A 21,028-nucleotide genomic window follows, 5' to 3' on the forward strand; every position below is an offset into this window, starting at 1 on the left:
GCCAAGGTGACCTATACATTAGTTTTCGACTGAGATGGTATTCATATTGCCACACCATCTATGATGCTCCAGATGATGATGGTCATGCAAATTCAACAGGAGTCCGTCGTGGGCCTGTATCTGTGGAAACACAATCAACCTCATTCCCAGGTTATTAATGGAAATAGACCTTACCCCTAATTTTGGCTTTAACTAACTTTTACGTTTACCCCACACTATCTTCCCATAATCACACTATGTTTAACCAAATTATGCTTAACACACTTTTTACCTAAAGCAAGTTCTACATACAATAAGGCACGCTGTTCTAAAAACCTCTCTGAAGGACTCAATGTCTGCTAGTCCTCTAAAGTGTAATACTCTATTAGTCAGAATCTGTCGGATCAGTGGCTCCAGCACCCGCCGGTGCTGTGCCAGTTGCCATTGGGACAATTCCGGACCCAGCATCAGTGCGAAGCCATGGCTTGACCCACTTAGCCGGGATCCAGCGAAGGCCTCGATCTGTAAGCAGACACATATACCCTCTCCCAGTAAGTTTTACTTCTGCTGGTCCGCACCATTTCCCGAATTCTGGGTCCTTATACATTACCATGATTCCTGTACTTTGTTGTGTCCTTTCTGCCTGTAAAAGAGCATGATGCACTACCATTCGTGGGTCTTTGTGATCACCTGTCAATCTAAGATAATTTAGCACAAATAAGGCTTTGGCCAATCGTTCCTCTGGGAGTAAGCCCTGGGTTCCCCCTTTTTGTTTTTGCAGCATGCTTCTTTAGGGTTTGGTTGGCCCATTCGACAATATCTTGTCCTGTGGGAAGATGTGGAATGGCCGTACCATGATGAATTCCCCACAAATTACAAAATCGAGCAAATCGTGTAGAACCATAGGCCGGGCTGTTGTCCGTCTTAATTTCTTTAGGCACACCCAGCACTGCAAAAGAAGCGTGAAGATGTCATTCAACATGTAAGGCCTTTTCTCCAGTTTGTGCCGTAGCCCACATGGCAGCAGGATAGGTATCAATACACACATGCACATAACGCTTTGCACCAAACCACATGACATGGGTGACATCCATTTGCCACAACTGCAATGGCAAAAGACCTCGTGGGTTAACCCCACAGCCCAAGCCCAGCCCTTCCTTTTGACAGTCGGGGCATGCTTTAACGATACCTTGGGCATCAGTGAGTGGTAAGTCAAATTGCTTTGCTAACATCCTAGCGGGTTGGTGCAAGAACGCATGTGATTGCCGTGTTTGTTGAAAACGATTCCCTGGAGGAGGCTCCCATGCCGCTGCAACCAATTGGTCAGCTCTGTCATTTCCCGTTTCTCATCTGCACGTGCAGTCCTACCAAAGAGTTCTACCAGAGGGTCCATATCGTCATTAGTGATACCGCAAAGATTCCTCACCCACTGGATATCTCCCACAAGCTTCTGGACATCATGTACCATTAAAATTTCTGATGTTATTTGAACCTTCTGAGGTTTAACATTGCTAGCATCTATGTGCCACCTCAAATACTTCCAAGGTGCTGCCTTTTACACCTTTTCAGGAGCAATTATTACTCCGCGATGGCTTAAGATGTCCTGCAATTGAGTTAAAATTTCATCCTGTGGCAAGTTCCTTCCCGCTATCAAAATGTCATCCATATAATGATAAATAATTAACTGAGGAAACTGCTTTCTTACAGGCTCTAATGCCCAGGCCACATACACCTGACACATCGTGGGGGAATTGCGCATTCATTGCGGTAACACGACCCAATGGTATCTCTTATAGGGCTCTGCCTTGTTAATCGATGGTACCAAAAAGGCGAACTGTTCAGCGTCATCTGGGTGCAAGGGAATGGTGAAAAAACAATCCTTTAGATCTATAATTAACAAATCCCATTCTTCTGGAAGCATAACTGGAAACGGCAAACCCAGCTGCAGGTCTCCCATACTGTGCATCACTGCATTCACAGCTCTGAGATCATGTAACAGTCTCCATTTCCCACTTTTCTTGGGAATGGTAAATATTGGTGTATTCCATGGACTAGTAGAAGGAACAACATGTCCCGCTCTCAATTGGTCCTTAACTAACTCTTGTATTTTTAGCAGCCTTTCAGAATTTAGCAGCTACTGATCAATCCAAACAGGCTCATCTGTTTTCCAGCTAATTTTCAGGATTGGCTGCCCCTCAGTGACCGCTCCTAAAAAGGATGGGTCACTAACATTGCCTTCATTTGGCTCAATAAATCACGGCCTATGAGGCCAAGCAATTCAGTTGGGGTAGTCATGACATACGGACACGTCGTAACGTGTTCACCATCAGGGAACACAAATGTAATCGGTAGCTGACTTACTAAGGTGGCTTGTGTGCCCCCTATCCCTGCAATGCCAAAATTTGGATTGATCAATGGCCATGATGGAGGCCAAATGCATCGTGAAATAATCGTAACATCAGCTCCTGTATCGATTGTCATCAGTTTCTTGACGATAACTCCATCAGGCCCTTCCAATTGCACTACCTTTTCTGGTTTACCTCTTGTTATGTCCATGGCAAGGTATACCTGTGGTTTCCCTGTGGAGCCGAATCCACCATCTCCACGTTGTACTTCACCTGGGTTCGGAACACACGACCTGAATGGAACTAATTGTGCTATTCTGGTACCTTTAGGAATAGAAACAGGAGGGATTAAAACATGAATCATAATTTTCACAGTCCCACAATAATCTGCATCAATAAGACCTGGGACTACCAAAATTCCTTTTAGAGCTGTTGAAGATCGTCCCATCACAAATGCACTAAGCCCAATCCCTAATGGTCCCTTTATGTTGAATGTGTACTGCGGTTTCCACGTCCACTCCGGAGCTTCCTGCAGTGGCAGATCTGATGGTTGTGAGGCTGCCCGAGGGCTGGCAGCCCGAGCCCCTTGCTTCGCGCTCGGTGTAAAGTTTCCCTTCTTCCTGCATTCTTGGTGGTATGGTTATCTTTCTTACAACTGTTGCACCATCTTTTTGTTAGCAGAAACTCTACATTGGCTCTTGATGTGTCCAAGTTTACCACAATTAAAACACTTGACCGAGGGTTTCTTACTGGCTCTATCAATAAGTGGATTCCGTACTGACTCACAGCATTCTTTAATTTCTCAGTGACCTTCCCGTCTTTTTTTTTTTTTTTTTTTTTTTTTTTTCTGCAATGCCTCTCCCTCTCGTCCGCAGCGGCTACTGCAGGCGGCTCGCGCAGTTGGTTTCACCGTCTCTGGTTCCGAGAGGCGGGATGGATTAAAGGACGGTGGCGGGGGCGCGGATGGTTCTGCCCGGGGGCCGGCGGCGGCCGCGCCTGGCGGCGGCCATTCCATGGCCGGCTGACACGCGCCGCTGCAAGGCGGCGGAGGGGGGGGCGGAAAGGGGGGGAAGGAGGGAGGGGAGGCGGGAGGGGGGGAATGCGGCGGTTCTTGATCGTCTCCCGGGCTTCCCTCGTCCTCAGAGGAGGAAGGCTCAGTGTCTATTACCGATACTGACCGGGGCTGAGATTCCCTCGGGTGGCAGTCGGCACTCCCTTGTTTAGGATCGCACTGTCCTGTTTCTGGGTTGCCAGGTGAATTATTTAAAAGCTCAGTAGCTGACGCTTTCATAGGGGCAACAACCCCTCTAGCGGTTTTCGTGGTTTCCGAGTCGAAAATACGTGTGGACTCAGGAGTAGTAGTCTCAGTGCCCAACATTGCGGAGGAAGCCTTGGCCATTTTTTTTTCTGCTATCATTTGTAGAAGGTGATTCATTACTTCTCACCAAGTCTGTCCGAAAGCTTTTGCAGTACGACTCCCCTTAATCGTCTCGTCCCACAACTTATCTCCCAGTTCACGCCACTCTGTGGCACTGAACATAGTCTCAGGAGTCTTAAAACATCCTCTCTCTTTTCCCCAATGACAGAGCTCTTGGAGCTTCCCTGTGCTCACACTGGCCTCTCGCTTTGTGAGAATTAACAGTGTGAGTGCCGCTTCACGATCCATAGTAAATAAAAGCGGTCTTACCGGTGCAGGTCCAAACCGGTGCACGCAGTTTGGAATCCAGCTCTCTGCCCAAATTCTCGCAGATGCCTCCTGCTCCGCCCTCCCGTCTCCGTCTGCTCCGCCGAGTCTTGTGAGCAGATTTGAGAAGCCCTCTGTCTGTTCTCAGCCCAGTTATAACAGATTTGAGGGTCCCTGTTCGGGCACCAAATGTCGGGAAGAACGGCCGTAGTCAAGAATCACACTCAATATGAGTTAACATCTTGCTCGTTTACTGTTCAGACGTTTTGACATTTATACAAGACTGACTTGTCCACACGCCTTATACAATACTCTAATTGGTACAATACCCCGTTTCACGCGACACTATCTTATTCTCTATTGGCTGTGCAAGCTTCTTCACGAGGTGTCCAGCAGTTACTTATCTCATTCTTCAGCATCCAGGTGTTGTTTGTCAGGCTCTTCTTATCTTCCTTTTTCCCAGCGTACAAGGACACAGCGTCCTTGTCTGCTCCAGTATTTTGTAAACTTATGCTTCGTTCCCAGCTAAAGGCTGGATTGCTCACATGCCTTTGCCCAGCCAAGAAATCCTCAACAGTTGCTCAGTAGTGTTTAGACTCAAGTCAAGGATTTTTCAGTTTCTTGTGCCCAGCCAGCAAGAAAGCTGGAGGGGCACAAGAAGTTGGCACAGGACACAGCCAGGGCACCTGACCCAAACTGGCCAACAGGGTATTCCATACCATGTGACGTCCCATCTAGTTTAGGAACTGGGAAGTGGGGGGCGGGGAATCGCCGCTCGGGGACTGGCTGGGTGTCGGTCGGCGGGTGGTGAGCAATTGCCCTGTGCATCATTTGTACATTCCAATCCTTTTATTACTACTGTTGGCATTTTATTAGTGTTATCATTATCATTATTAGTTTCGTCTTTTCTGTTCTATTAAACCGTTCTTATCTCAACCCACGAGTTTTACTTCTTTTTCCCGATTTTCTCCCCCATCCCACTGGATGGGGGGGAGTGAGTGAGTGGCTGCGTGGTGCTTAGTTGCTGGCTGGGGTTAAACCACGACAGGGCTTCAAGGAAAAGTTACCCAGGGGTTATACATACTTTTATTAGTTTTGGTTTCAGAGCCTCTACTCGTTCACTTTTTCTTAATTCAAGATAGCCCAAACTCCTTACCTTTTCCCCAAAATATTCCCAAATTTTTTATTATATTAAAGCTTCTGCACCTGAGCAGAAAAATAAATCACAGTGCTTTCAAACATCTCTTTCAGTATAGATTCTCAGGGGTCTTAAGATGCCTAACTCCAAATGAAAATAATGGGATATCCCATATGTAGAGATCTATAGCCATTTGGCTTTAGTTTGGCTTTCAGTTTTACTCCCAAATTACAAATCCCTAGGAACACATTAAATAATAAACATTTTCACTGAATTATAGGTTATCAGTCTCAATAGGATCAGAATAACATTCACTTTGACTCTGAAATTTTAATTCCCAATGAAGATGGTAGAAATTCCCGACCAAGCAAAGCATTCAGATACATGTTTTGTGCAGCTAAAATGCCACAAGTCAATATGTGCTATTCTTATTTTGAAATCCTTGCCTCTGTTAGTCTGAACAAGAAACAAAGCTCAATCAATCCAGCTCTTCTACTTGGCACTGTAGATTGTTACTGAGGGCCTAAGAAGTTGGTTTCTTCAAACCCTTTAAAAATCTATTTTAGGGTGATGTGGTGGGTTGACCCTGGCTGGGTGCCAGGTGCCCACCAAAGCCGCTCTATCACTCCCCCTCCTCAGCTGGACAGGGGAGAGAAAATATAACAAAGGGCTCATGGGTCGAGATAAGGACAGTTTAATAAAGTGAAAGCAAAGTTCACACGTGCAAAAGCAAAGGAAAACAAATGATGTTATTCTCTACTTCCCATCAGCAGGCGATGTCTGGCCACTTCCTGGGAAGCAGGGCTTCAGTACGCGTAGTGGTTGCTCCAGAAGACAAAATGCCCCCCTTCCATCTCCCTTTACTTAGCTTTTATATCTGAGCTGACGTCATATGGTATGGAATATCTGTTTGGTTAGTTTAGGTCAACTGTCCTGGCTGTGTCCCCTCCCAAGATCTTGCCCTGCCCCAGCCTGCCATTGAGGGGGGTGAAAATGTTGGAAAGACAGCCTTGATGCTGTGCCAGCACTGCTCAGCAGTAGCCAAAACACTGGTGTGTTATCAACACCTTTTTAGCTATCAATGCAGAGCACAGTGCTATGAGGGCTGCTATGGGGAGAATTAACTCCATCTCAGCCAGACCCAATACATGTGATTTCTAATTTTGCAGGTTGGTTTTCTTGAAAATAATCGTTGAGTTTTAAAAATGTTAATTTTAACATCCACAACAGAGTACCTGCACACAATGGTAATCAGAGTTGGCTCACTGGTGGGAGAGAGATGGAAAATGTAATTTCAAGCTAGTTGTTTGTCCTGGTTTCAGCTGGGATAGAGTTAACTGTCTTCCTAGTAGCTGGTACAGTGCTATGTTTTGAGTTCAGTATGAGAAGAATGTTGATAACACTGATGTTTTCAGTTGTTGCTCAGTAGTGTTTAGACTATAGTCAAGGATTTTTCAGCTTCTCATGCCCAGCCAGGGCACCTGACCCAAACTGGCCAACAGTGTATTCCATACCATGTGACGTCCCATCTAGTTTAGGAACTGGGAAGTGGGGGCAGGGAATCGCCGCTCGGGGACTGGCTGGGTGTTGGTCGGCGGGTGGTGAGCAATTGCCCTGCGCATCATTTGTACGTTCCAATCCTTTTATTACTACTGTTGGCATTTTATTAGTGTTATCATTATCATTATTAGTTTCTTCTTTTCTGTTCTATTAAACCGTTCTTATCTCAACCCACGAGTTTTACTTCTTTTTCCCAATTTTCTCCCCCATCCCTCTGGATGGGGGGGAGTGAGTGAGCGGCTGCGTGGTTAAACCACGACATTGTTGTTCCAAGTTCTCTTTGCAGTTTTGTCCACCAGGGAAATAATATAACACACTTTTTCCTTTCATAATTTTGCCTTATTGATTGTGTTAGTGCCTGAAAAAACACGACAATTTCACATAACTTAATTTTTGTTAAAATCTCAAGATAAACCTGGAAGATTTTAGAGAATAACTACTTCACTAGTTTACAGTTATTTATTTAAGAAATAGTATTTTCATTAGCTTTACAGATTTTATGCTTTCAAATTCTCCTGGTAGTAGTTTTTGTACCTGTTGAACTTGACACCTTTGCTTGTGTCCGTTTGAGATACAAATAATGAGACAGTACTTATTAAGAAAATGTCAGACCTAATGCACTAAAGGGGGCAGGGGGAAGCAGGACATCTGCCACCTCCACCACTGCACCCAAGGAAGTAAGTCAGGCCCCCTGCTCAACTTCGTCCCTTCTTCCTGCCCTGGCCATGACAGCCGCAGTCTGTCAGGCATCGGCAGGACTCCTCACCACTTGGAGCAGCAAAATCCCATTCCTGAACCAGCTTTGCAGCTGCACAAGGCATCTTGTTCATCTCTCCAGTTTGTTCAATGAAACAAATCTTAAATGTGTCTATTTACACAAATCAAGTAGGTCAGCATCATTTCCAGTATTGATCACCTCATGAAAAAAAGACTATTTCAGAGAAAACAACAGTAATGATTAAGGGCAATGAAAAGTAAGATGAATAGAGACTGAAAAGTTTGGGAAAGGAGTTGAATCAGATGCAGTAAAATGTATAGAAAACAATAAATGGTACAGAAAAGGCAGATCGGGAACTAATTTTCCTGTAGTTTAACCTGTGAGGATCCATGTGAATGCACAAGACTGCCTAGATCAAATCATGATTAATGTTAGGAGTAACTTTGGAAGGAATACAAAACCCCGATCACTTATCTTGATTTGCAGTAGTCAGAATTTGGGATGAAATCTAAGACGGAGGTTAAACTGATCCACATCTACCTCCTATTGGGGTTATAGTCCTTACTCTAAGTTGGCCATATGGGTGGAGGGCAGCATGCTGGACCTTGGATCAGGTACCATAGGAATCCCTGCATTTGGCAGAAGAGGACCACATCTGCATTGAAGGCAGACACTGATGGCGCACCAGCTGCAGCGGCAGAAAGCTGATGATCACTAGCCTTGACAGAAAAAGAGCTTTGGCAGTTCTAAGAGTGCTGACAAATGCTGATGCAGGGCTTGAGGAGCACCTCAGAGCCTGCTGGGGTTTAATCATGACCAGGCCAGGTCAGGGTGCTTGCACTAGTACCAACTGAGCTGGCAGGGAAACCCAGAAGCCTTGATACGGAGTTGTTTGAAGTCAAGGTCTTCAGCTGTACCACCCTGGGCAGCTGCCAGCTCTCTCTCGGGAGGAGACTGATGCTTCTCACTTTATCACTGATGTGGATATTCAGTATTGCTCTCCGTAAACTTGCTGCTGCAAATTTAGTGCTTGGGTTTGGAGACAGTGGCACAGATAATGCAACATGAACATGTTCCACTGGGCTGGCTGCTGAGGAGCTGGTTGTATGGTGAACTATGTGTTTCTTTGGGCACTATTGGTATTGGCTAATTAAATTAAATTGATAAATTTAAGTAAATTAAATTGATTTTGTTTCTTCCCCGAGTAGAGCCTGTCTTGCCTGTGATGATAAGTGGGGAGTGATCCCTCCCAGTCCTTGTCTTGACCCACGAGCCTGCCTTTATATTTTCTCCTCATCCCACCGTGGCCGGGGTGGTGTATTGGCTTTGTGTGGCAAGGTTTTGGTAGCAGGGGGGGTTACAGGGGTGGCTTCTGTAAGAAGCTGCTGGAAGCTTCCCCTGTGTCTGAGAGAGCCAATGCCAGCCGGCTCTAAGACGGACCCGCCGCCGGCCAAGGCTGAGCCAATCAGCAATAGTGGTAACGCCTCTGTGATAACATTTTTAAGAAGGAAAAAAGTTGCTGGGACAGACAGAAATGGCAGCCAGAGAGAGGAGTGAGAACATGTAAGAGAAACAACCCTGCAGACACCAAGGTCAGTGAAGAAGGAGGGGGAGGAGATGCTCCAGGCACCAGAGCAGAGATTCCCCTGCAGCCCGTGGTGAAGACCATGGTGAGGCAGGCTGTCCCCCTGCAGCCCATGGAGGTCCATGGCGGAGCAGATATCCACCTGCAGCCCATGGAGGACCCCACGCCGGAGCAGATATCCACCTGCAGCCCATGGAGGACCCCACGCCGGAGCAGGTGGGTGCCCAAAGGAGGCTGTGACCCCGTGGGAAGCCTGCGCTGGAGCAGGCTCCTGGCAGGACCTGTGGATCTGTGAAGAGAGGACCCCATGGAGCAGGTTTTCTGGCAGGACTTGTGACCGCATGGGGGACCCACGCTGGAGCAGTGTGCTCCTCAAGGACTGCACGCCATGGAAGGGACCCATGCTGGAGCAGTTTGTGAAGGGCTGCAGCCCGTGGGAAGGACCCAGGTTGGAGAAGTTTGTGGAGGACTGTCTCCCGTGGGAGGGACCCCACGCTGGAGCAGGGGAAGAGTGTGATGAGACCTGCCCCTGAGGAGGATGAAGCAGCAGAAAATAACATGTGATGAACTGACCGTAAACCCCATTCCCTGTCCCCCTGCACCGCTGGGGGGGGGTTGGTAGAGAATCCGGGAATGAAGTTGTGCCTGGGAAGAAGGGAGGGGTGGAGGGAAGGTGTTCTGAGATTTGGTTTTATTTCTCATTACCTTACTCTGGTTGATTTGTAATAAATTGTGTTAATTTTCCCCAAGCTGAGTCTGTTTTGCCCATGACAGTAATTGGTGAGTGATCTCTCCTGTCCTTATCTCGACCCACAAGCTCTTTGTTATATTTTTTCTCTCCCCTGTCCAGCTGAGGAGGGGGAGTGATAGAACGGCTTTGGTGGGCACCTGGCATCCAGCCAGGGTCAACCCACCACAGGGGGGAGTGAGTGAGCGGCTGCGTGGTGCTTTGTTACCGGCTGGGCTTAAACCATGACAACATGCTAGGCTGGAGTGAGCCAATATATTTTTAAAAAAAAAAGTACACAAGCCAAGCAACAGTATTAGAAAAGCACTGTGATAATACATGCACTAACACTGGAAAAATGAAGGTCAGAAAAAAAAAAGTGAACAAAAGCAAAACCCAGGTATCAAACACTAAAACCAGCACTGAAAGCAAGCAATCGGTCTTGTAGGATTCCAGTGAATCGCCTCCAGATGAAGACAAAATATTTGACACAAAGACCTTTGAGAAGTAACATACACTTTGAACTACATCAGAGAAATAAGCAAGAACTGCACATGTGGCAGGATGTTGATGGGAAAACAAGAAGAACTTGGGGCCAAACAGGCATAATCTCCTCCAGAGAACTTCTTTCCTAGCAGGGGCAAGAAAGCTCACCATAACACGGCAAAGGCAGCGTTTACACCCAGGAGGAAGACAGCAGGCAGAAAAAAGTTTGTAGCCAGTGCGTGCCACACAAACTTTATTTCAAATTGTTCTTTAACAGGTAGAAATCTTGAGAGAAACTTGTATTCAGGAATCCAAAGACAGCTCGTCATTAATGGGATGGGATCCATGTGATTAGACAACACAGGACCAGGTGCCACGAGTTATTAGGGGAAATGATCAGGGCAGGGAAAAAAAGTACAGGGACAGGATTGAGGCTGTTCCACAGAAAACTTACATAAGCAGCATGACCACATATTTCAAGAGGGATAAAATACGTATTACCCACAACTAAAATACACGCTTTCCTAATTCTAACCTTACTTTTCTTGCTTCTTTGTAAGCAAGAACCAGCTGAAGGAGGACCACCAGAAACAACCTTCTCATAGCATCTGCATAATATACCTACTGCAGAAAAGTTCAAGAAGCAATAGCATAAATTCTTCCTTCTCACAACATGGAAACCCTGAAAAGAAAACAAAGCATCCAAGAAGACACACAAGCTGCTTTGCCAAACCTGGAGAAGTGCTGAAACATCTTTGAGGGGGGGTCAGAAGTAATCATCATGCGTTTGAATCATGGAAATCCTATAGACTTATGAAAATGTAATCGACAGATTTAAAGAGGCTGAACTTGCAAGTATTATAACCTGTAAAACGTGGTATAAAACACTCAAAACACGGCAGTTTGGAAACGCTACCGGATTATAACCGTGTTATTGTTTTGGCCGCGAGGCCGGGGTGCCTTTCTCGAGTGAGGGCAGAGGCCGCGGAGAGGGAAGGTGAGTAGGGGCACAGTGGCGGTTTGGCGCCCACCCCGCGGCCGGTCGGACGTCAGGGGGCGGGCCGAGCCCATCGACGGGGGTGGTCGCTCTGCGTTCGGCTCTTCCGCCCTGCCTCTCGGCTCTGGATTAGCAAAACTGGCGACGTGGGACAGTCGATGGCCCAGCCCCCTCGCCCTGCCTCACCCGGCGGGGTGAAGCTGGGACTCAGAGCTGGCCGCGCCGCAGCGCGGGGAAGCCAGCTGCTGCAGCGTCCCCGCCGGCGGGACGTGGAGACAGGGAGCAGCCGCGGCGCTCTCCTGCCGCAGCCCTGCCGGTGCGGTGAGGGGTGGCGGCACCGCGGCGGCGGGGAGCCCCCGGGGGGCGGTTGGGCAGTGGGGCCATGGCGCTGCGGGCCCGGGCGCTGTACGACTTCAGGTCGGAGAACCCGGGGGAGATATCGCTGCGAGAGCACGAGGTGCTGAGCCTCTGCAGCGAGCAGGACATCGAGGGCTGGCTGGAGGGGGTCAACAGCAACGGCGACCGCGGCCTCTTCCCGGCCTCTTACGTGCAGGTGATCCGCGTCCCGGCCGCCGAGCCGTCGCCCGCCCGCTACGCCAATCTCCCCGCCGGTGGCTTCGAGCTGCTGCCGCCCCCCGCCGTCTTCAAGCCGGCGGCGCAGCAGGCCCCGCCGGCGGCGGCGCCCGAGCCCTTCTCGCTGTCCCCCGCTGCCGGGTACCCCTTCCCGTTGGCGCCCTACGGCAGGTCCTACCAGCCCAACCAGGGCAGCGATGATGACTGGGACGACGACTGGGATGAAAGCTCCACGGTGGCCGATGAGCCAGGTGCTCTGGGCAGCTCCTACCCCGACTACGAGGCAGCAGGCAGCTGGGCCTCTGGCCGCTACTGCCTGTCTACGCGTTCCGAGTTGTCCCTGAGCTCCCGTGGTGGCCATATGGCAGGCCACCTGCACCCGCCTGGCAGCAGTGCCAAGAGCTCAGCCACGGTGAGCCGCAACCTCAACCGCTTCTCTACCTTTGTCAAGTCTGGCGGGGAGGCCTTCGTGCTGGGTGAGGCATCAGGCTTTGTAAAGGATGGGGACAAGTTGTGTGTGGTGCTGGGCCCCCGGGGCCCTGAGTGGCAGGAGAACCCCTACCCCTTCCAGTGCTCTATCGAGGACCCCACCAAGCAGACCAAGTTCAAGGGCATGAAGAGCTACATCGCCTACAAGCTGGTGCCCAGCCACACCAGGCAGCAGGTGCACCGCCGCTACAAGCACTTTGACTGGCTCTACGGGCGCCTGGCTGAGAAGTTCCCTGTCATCTCCGTGCCCCACTTGCCGGAGAAGCAGGCCACCGGACGCTTTGAGGAGGACTTCATCTCCAAACGTCGCAAAGGCCTGGCCTGGTGGATGGACCACATGTGCAGCCACCCTGTGCTGGCTCAGTGCGATGCCTTCCAGCACTTCCTCACCTGTCCCAGCACAGATGAGAAGGCCTGGAAACAAGGCAAGCGCAAGGCTGAGAAGGACGAGATGGTGGGTGCCAACTTTTTCCTGACCATCAGTGTCCCCACTGGCCCTGGGGCAGGCCTGGACTTGCAGGAGGTGGAAAGCCAGGTGGATGGCTTCAAAGCCTTCACAAAGAAGATGGACGAGAGCACCCTGCAGCTTAATCACACGGCCAACGAGTTTGCCCGCAAACAAGTCACTGGTTTCAAGAAGGAATACCAGAAGGTGGGGCACTCCTTTAAGTGCCTCAGTCAGGCATTTGAGCTGGACCAGCAGGTCTTTTCGGCTGGCCTCAACCAAGCCATAGCCTTCACTGCAGAAGCCTATGATGCCATCGGGGACCTCTTTGCAGATCAGCCCCGGCAGGACCTAGATGCTATGATGGATTTGTTAGTACTGTATCAGGGGCATTTGGCCAACTTTCCAGACATCGTCCACGTCCAGAAAGGTAACACCCTTATGTGTTTTCTGAAACTATGAAGTTTTATGTATCAGTGGTGTGCATGCAGATATAGAGACAAAGGTCTGAATTTACTCTGCATCTGGCTTGCTGGCCTTGGGTTAAATCTTTCAGTGTTTGCTCGGGTAATCTGTTGCTAAAAATACTGTCCTGGTTTCAGCTGGGATGTAGTTAGCTGTCTTCCTAGTAGCTGGTACAGTGCTATGTTTTGAGTTCAGTATGTGAAGAATGTTGATAACACTGATGTTTTCAGTTGTTGCTCAGTAGTGTTTAGACTACAGTCAAGGATTTTTCAGCTTCTCATGCCCAGCCAGGGCACCTGACCCAAACTGGCCAACAGTGTATTCCATACCATGTGACGTCCCATCTAGTTTAGGAACTGGGAAGTGGGGGGGGCAGGGATTTCGCCGCTTGGGGACTGGCTGGGTGTTGGTCGGCGGGTGGTGAGCAATTGCCCTGTGCATCATTTGTACATTCCAATCCTTTTATTACTACTGTTGTCATTTTATTAGTGTTATCATTATCATTATTAGTCTCTTCTTTTCTGTTCTATTAAACCGTTCTTATCTCAACCCAGGAGTTTTACTTCTTTTCCTGATTTTCTCCCCCATCCCACTGGATGGGGGGGGGAGTGAGTGAGCGGCTGCGTGGTGCTTAGTTGCTGGCTGGGGTTAAACCACGACAAATACAAAAAACACATCAGTGAGAATTTTCATTCCGTGCCAAAGGTCTAGATGTTGTTGGGATTTTTATTGGTCAGAGGTTACTGTGTTTGTCTGTATATCTCTGAAAGAAACCACATCTGCCTATACTGCTGATACATTAAGGATTAACAGGCTTGTTTACAAACCCTGGAGATCAAGTGGTATGAAAACATCTATTACTCTTTGATGTATGTTAGGTATCTTAAATCTCTGATCCAGTAGATAATAAATATGAAGTAATCTGAAGATGGAGATACTCCAATTGACCACCTTGTTTGAGGCGTGCATGGTGGTGTGTGTGTTTTGCAGTGTCAGACATTCAGATGAGATGTTTAAAGCTGCTGGGGTTTGTCAGTTCGGCCATGCATTAAACTCTCTTGGTGCCTTTGTAAGGATGATGGTCTGCCACGATGTTCTTAGTTGGAGTTGTTCATCCTTTGCCCTTATTATCATAAAAAGATGTTGCTCACCTGTTATCCTTGACGTGCGGAAAACAGACTCCACAATCAGTGGGATTGTAAAGTAGGTATGTTCATTCAGCGCTGGGCAGCACGGGGGGGGGGGTAGTCCCACCAAAGTCGTGCGCACCGTCGGGTCTAATTGTGCAGGTTAAGTACATGTTCTACATACATATTCACTAGATTTCCGAGAAATGTTATACATATTCATTAGTTTTCTGGGAAACTATTAGCATATGCAAATGTCCTTTATGCAGGCGCATTGAAGGTCTCTGGTGGTCTTCCATAGTCTTATTTGACCCTCCTCAGGTGATTCTGCGCAGTATGGTCCTTTACATGTTTTGATACATCAGTGCTGGTTAGTGCTCTTATTATCTAAGTTCTCATTAGTGGTGTAAAACCACATGGTTAGTTTAAGCTAAATTATCTACAAGGATGAGAACAAAGGCAGGAGTTCTTATCTTTTCTGGCCCTATCTATTCAAGCAAGGCCTCTGCTTGTGCCTTCTCGACAAGATCGTAAATTTATCAAACATTTAATTAAGTTTTGTGATTGTTCATGGTTCCTTCTTGCTCATCACTCCCAAGTACCAGTCTCTGACAGGCTTAATCCTTGAGGAACACCAGTCTTTGGTATGTAAAGTTACAGAGAGACAATCATTAAGCAATTAGCAGTTCGTTCTCTATATCATCCTTTCATCATCTTTCTAGCTGAAACATGCTTCTGAGGTTCAGGTTGCTGTTTGTATGGTGCTTTGTGATCCATCAGAGAGAAAGGAACTCCAAAAATGAAAGAAACATCTACTATATAACTAGTGACACTTGTTCAGATAAATAGAAGTTTGTAGCACTATAGATGCGTAGATGATTGCCTGGCTGTGAAGTTAATACTATTCACATATTCTTCACCATTGTGAGAAGACTAGCCTATGTCGTGGTTTAACCCCAGCCAGCAACTAAGCACCACACAGCTGCTCGCTCACTCTCCCCCCTGCCCCAGTGGGATGGGGGAGAGAATTGGGGGGGGGGGGGGGAGTAAAACTTGTGGGTTGAGATAAAGACAGTTTAATAGGACAGAAAAGAAAGGGATAATAATAATAGAATATATAAAACCAAGTGATGCACAATACAATTGCTCACCACTTGCTGACTAATGCCCAGTCAATCCCTGTGCCGTGGTGCCCCCCGGCCAACTCCCCCCAGTTTATATACTGGGCATGAAGTAATATGGTATGCTCGTTTGGGTCAGCTGTCCTGGCTGTGTCCCCTCCCAGTTTCTTGTGCAGTCCCAGCCTCTGCTGGCAGGGCAGTATGAAAAGCTGAAAAGTCCTCAACTTAGTATAAACACTGCTTAGCAACAACTAAACCATCAGTGTATTATCAACATTATTCTCATCCTAAATCCAAAACACAGCACTATACAAGCTACTAAGAAGAAAATTAACTTTATTCCAGCCAAAACCAGGATACCCATCATTCATTCTTTTTCCTGTTATATATGATCAGGGATGTGTGGGGATTAGAGCTGTAAAAGAGACCAAGAAAACATCACATATGTTGTACAGAAATGGGTGTGTGTAACAGTTATCTGAGAAAATGTGTGAGCTGCTTTATTGAAAATTATTTTGGAGATTAATAAGTGGTGTTCTGCACCCCAAGAGGCAGAGCTTGAATTGTCACCCATGGTCTTTTATGCCCTTACATGACATTTCCAAGGTTTTTACATCTGGAACAGTACCTTGAGTTTTACAGTAAAAGAGTTTTTTCAACAGATCAAAAAGGTGGGCCTTTGGGAGGTATGCATTATTGCTGGGAAAAACTGAGGAGGCAGAGTTGGTCCAAAGTGCACAATTTGTTGTTATTTTACAAAGTAAGCTTTTCATTAAAATTACATGCATCAAAGTCAGATTTCCCTTCTCCTGTCAGATCTTGAAAATTGTGAGTGGAAACTTAATCAATATTATTCTGAAGAGAAAAGGGAAGTGTGCAATCTAACCTTAGAGGAGGAGTTCTGTTTGCTGTGGCATTGTGTTCTGAGAACAACTTTAAAGTATTTAAAATTTGGAGAGAAGGATGACCTTAGTAATTCCTCGTGTTTCGGAGTAGAGGATTTTGAAGTGAGTTGTCAACTAATAATAGGATTATTTGTAAGATTCTGGAAAAAAACAAAGGGAAAGATATTTTTTTTTTATTAGGTGGAATAAACCAGCAGATGATATATACTATTTAAATACTATATCCTCAAGCTTTAAGACTATATAGAGTTCTTCATTGTAGTATTTTTGGAGACTTTACTTTGAGGAGAGGATTGGGAATAATAAGATACGTGCTTGACTCAACCCGTATTTCCTTCAACTTGCGTGTCTCTGTTTCCTTTATAGTTCTGTTTAAATTTGCACTTATTGGTTAGGTTTACCATGCTGAACCAGGGAAAGTTTATCTAAATGAGTTTCCACTAGAGCAGTGCATGAGCATTATGTATGTAGAGCTGATTTTGTGCCAGAACACTGTCCTGGAACTGGTTGGAAAAACGTACAGCTGGTCTGCATGCAGATGTTAATGCTCCAGCACCTCTGGGCTAACACTGCCTTCAACACAATATTATCCCTGGTACATATTTGCTATCAGAAAATAGCACGGGCTTGAGATATTGGTCTCTTGAGTGTCCATGTTCATTGTAGGAATAGGGTTAGAGCCGAGTTATGTGTCTGTTGTTGTCATTCCCTTTACAAAATAGACAAACTGGAAGAAAAATGAGGGGAAGATGTTTTTTACCCCCAGTATATTGCTGTTTTATTACTTTTAAGAGTTATTTGTTACAAGGTATAACTTTACAGTTCCAAATTGTAAACTTCAGATGAGAATATGAACTGTTTGGTGTTCTTACAACATAAGAGCTTTCTTCTAAATTTACTAACTGGGATAGTTGTCAGTATTTGAGAATTATTGTCTGTATAGACCAAACAAAAATCAGTTGGTGATAATATATCATCTGAAAAATAGAGTTGATGCATCTTTCTTTCAGTGTTTCATTTTCTAGTGTACAACTTCTTCATGCAGTAAAATGACCCCAAAGTGCCCTTAGAAGTGGTAGAAACAGCAGGCTGATTGACATATTGCTTACATGGCCATGACTTTAAAAAGATGAACTCTGAAGTTAGGAGTACTTCTCCATTTTTCTTCTACATAGTGCAAATGTATTGTCCACTTGGGATAAAAAATGAAGCCTTTTCTAGACTCCATTTCTATATTACCCTAGACCTAAGAAGGACCAAAAAATAAAGGCTGCTATGCTCAAAACATACCCATATCTGTGGGTAGAATATTAGACTGCCTTGTCCTGTTATGGGTTTGCTCTACTGCAAATAGTTGAACAGCTGCTTAATGTGATTTGGAAGTGTGTTTTGTGGTATGGACTGAGAAGTCTGCACGTCTGGGGTTTTTGAATAATTTCTGCAACTTTTCTTCTGCAAAAAGAAGGACAGATAATCTCTGAGCCAGAGACAAAAATTTCCCTCCGTTCAGGCTTTATCTTTTCTTCTAGAATTATGAACCAAAGCCATGTAAGCCCTGCTATTGCTTTGTCTGTGTATCAGCAGGAAAATGTGTTAACTGTTGTGCTTTTAATTGCTCTGGGGTCCAGGTCTTTCTGCCTCCTGTGTTGAGGACATCATACATGATCTGAAATATGCAGAAAAGGATTGTCATTTTGGTCACTTGTATAAAATGTGGACCAATGGACTGTGGGAATATTTTCAAACTGCTTATTATCTTATTAATATTGTAAGTATTTGATGAAATGGCAATAGCTTCAATAGGAGATTTTAAAAGATTCCTCTCCTTCATCTTGTGCACCCAGTGTTTAAGGAATTTTCTGTGAGGGAAGGAAGAGTTGAAGTTCCTGCTCCAGAAAGAGGAAGGATTTGAACTCCCACATGCCAGTTGAGGAACAACTTCTGGTTTAGTAGGCTTGAAAATTAAGCTGCACTTCTGTCATTTCTTTTTCAGAACTGGTGTATCTTTCAAGAAATGCTAGTTTCAGTTACTTTAATTTTGAGAAGAAAAGCAGCCTCCCATCTTCATTTGTAATGGATAATGCCTTCTTTTCTGTGTTTTTAAGGTCTACTTGTGGAAATTCCCTAGGCATTCTTGGCAAAATAATTCCTAAATATTAATTGCTAGAGCTTCACTCAACTGATGAGATCTTCTGACTTAAATAATCTTCAACATAAATGCTTACTGCAGGCCCATGCAAGTTCAGGTTCAGAAAACTTATGCACATGTGAGAATTTGAGATAGTGTATGCTAGTACTGTAGCTCATGCTGGTCTGGCTATCTTGTCTTGATATTTGCTTAGTGAGAGTAGGGAAGTTATGGGGTTTGGGGTTTCTTTCATTCAAGTTTTGTTTGAGGAATTGGCCTCTTGTGATTCCTGAAAGTGGAAGAAATACTAACTTGCTGTTTCATCTCTGCTTTCCAGATTTTTCCTTTCTCTTAATATTATGATGTTAACGCTCGATAAACTTTTGGTTATGATTTTTGCAAAACAGATTTGAGAAAGTGGCCTAAATGTTTTCTAAGATGTAGGCAGCAATTCCATTTCCTCTGCATGCCAAGATTTAAAAGAATTATTTAAAAAAAAATCTAAATGATCCTTTTGCTTCTTGATCACTATTTGTGAAAAGTAAAATAAGGCAAATGGTCTTATTTCTAAGACTTAATTCTGGAAATGTCTAAAGAATGTTTAAAGAATGTGCTGGGAGTGTTTTTAGAATATCTTACAAAATTATAGGCAAAAAAAAAAAAAACATTCCAGCTGGGAATGCATCAAAATTTCAAGCATCAAAAAACCCCAAACAGCACTGAAACCTGGAGCTCTCTATAACAATTTCAGTGAATTTTTTTTGGGGGGGGGGTGTATGTGTGTTCATAAATAAATCAGACTGGTCAAAATTCACACCTAAAATTTTATATCACAGTTTAAAAGCAGTGCTCTTCTCTTTTGCTTGCTTTCTAGCCTCTTAAATTTGTTGTCATGCAGATGTGTTTTTTCTGTCCCTATTTTTCCTTTATCCGCTTCCTCCCCCCCCCCCCCCATCCCTCAGATACATACACTTTGCATGGGGTTCAACTCGGGTAACTTTACTGTCTTTAAGAGCTAGGCATGTAATCCTAGTCAGATGACCCTCACAACAGTAAAAAGAGATGGGTACCTACATTTCATCTGTTTAAGGACTTTGATGAAAAAGGATGGATTGCTCTAGGATGACTTGTATTTTTTGCCCTCTCAGATTCCCTATTGCTGTTACAGCAGTGATGTAGTGTTGTCTGCTTGCTGCTGAATCACCCAGTATTACCTCCCAGTAACCTGAAGGAAACTGAGACTTTTAGATGGCTAAAATATGAAAGACTCTAGAAACTGTATAAAATTATAGCTTTCTTGGTGTGTGTAAATCACACAGAGGACAACAGTGAGCAAGACTAAAATTGAGCAATGGCCTTACTTGAAGAAGATTAAACAAGGAAAAAAAATTGACTTCTATATCCTGTCTACCTAAAAGATGCATGGGTCTTCTTAAATATGTTTGTTTTTTCTCTTTTACTCTCTGTCGTGGTTTAAGCCCAGCTGGCAACAAAGCACCAAGAGGCCGCTCGCTCCTTCCTTCCCCTCCCCCGTGGGATGAGGAGGAGAAAATATAAAGAAAAGCTCGTGAGTCAAGACAAGGACAGGGAGGGATCACTCACCAATTATGGTCACGGGCAAAAGACAGGCTCAACTTGGGGAAGAAACAAAATCAATTTAATTTACTACAAATCAAATCAAATGGGGGTTGCAGTCAGTTCGTCACACATTGTCTCTGCTGCTCGTTCCACCTCATGGGGCAGACTCCTCGCTCTTCCCCTGCTCCAGCATGGGGTCCCTCCCACAGGAGACAGTTCTCCATGAACTTCTCTGGCGTGAGTCCTTCCCATGGGCTGCAGTTCTTCACGAGCTGCTCCAGCGTGGGTCCTTTCCATGGGCTGCAGTCCTTCAGGCACAGGCTGTTCCAGCATGGGCTTTCCCATGGAGTCATGGCCTTCTTTGGGGGCATCCACCTGCTCTGGTGTGGGGTCCTCCACAGCCTGCAAGTGGGCATCTGCTCCACCGTTCACCTCCATGGGCTGCAGGGGGACAGCCTGCCAATGCACCATGGGCTGCAGGGGCATCACCTCCTCCGGCGCCCCTCCTCCCCCTCCTTCACTGACCTCGGTGTCTGCATAGCTGTTTCTCTCGCATTCCACTCCCCTCTCCGCTGCAGGTTCCCCTTCTTAAATATGTTATCCCAGAGGTGCTACCACAGTCGCTGATGGGCTCAGCCTTGGCCAGTGGTGGGTCTGACTTGCAGCCAGGGAAGCTTCTAGCAGCTTCTCACAGGAGCCACCCCTGTAGCCCCCTCCCCCACTACTAAAACCCCGCCACACAAACCCAAAACACTCCTTCCCCCATCTCTTCTTACTTTACCTTTCTAAAGGAGCAAGATTCATGCAGTCATGATGTGTTTCTCTTTCCTGTTACCTTTTGGAACCTGTTAGCCTGATGTCATACAAATTTGATGATGGAGGGATGTTTCATGGCTGATAAAATCCCAGTGATTTTTTTCAAAAACAACTAGTGGCAGAGGAAGAGTATAACTGTTCCTCCCATGGGAAAGACTGCAT

At 46.0% G+C, this 21,028-nt stretch overlaps 1 protein-coding gene and 1 long non-coding RNA gene across 7 annotated transcripts in view; one reads left to right on the forward strand and one right to left on the reverse strand.

The window, feature by feature from the left end:
- Nucleotides 1-229: 229 nt before the first annotated feature.
- Nucleotides 230-21,028, reverse strand: part of LOC138683454 (uncharacterized) — a 177,728-nt gene continuing 156,929 nt past the window's right edge. Inside the window, exons 2-3 of the long non-coding RNA XR_011322981.1 lie at nt 3,061-3,134; nt 230-283 (exon numbers count right to left, since the gene is read on the reverse strand). This is a non-coding gene — a long non-coding RNA (uncharacterized lncRNA). The remainder of the gene's footprint in view (nt 284-3,060; nt 3,135-21,028) is intronic.
- LOC138683433 (sorting nexin-18-like) overlaps nt 11,250-21,028 on the forward strand; it is a 36,050-nt gene continuing 26,271 nt past the window's right edge. For 3 of the 6 annotated variants that reach the window (XR_011322963.1, XR_011322962.1, XM_069775199.1), the window contains exon 1: nt 11,251-13,156. Coding sequence is in view for 4 of the 6 variants with exons in the window: in XM_069775199.1 (XP_069631300.1) it covers nt 11,602-13,156 (1,555 nt within the window). In the remaining 2 variants the exon portion in view is untranslated. Of the gene's footprint in view, nt 13,157-21,028 lie in introns of all 6 variants that reach the window. The other 3 variants (XM_069775198.1, XM_069775200.1, XM_069775197.1) reach the window with 3 other exon arrangements.

This window comes from Haliaeetus albicilla, chromosome W (assembly GCF_947461875.1).
Source record: "Haliaeetus albicilla chromosome W, bHalAlb1.1, whole genome shotgun sequence".
NCBI classification, from domain to species: Eukaryota; Metazoa; Chordata; class Aves; order Accipitriformes; family Accipitridae; genus Haliaeetus; species Haliaeetus albicilla.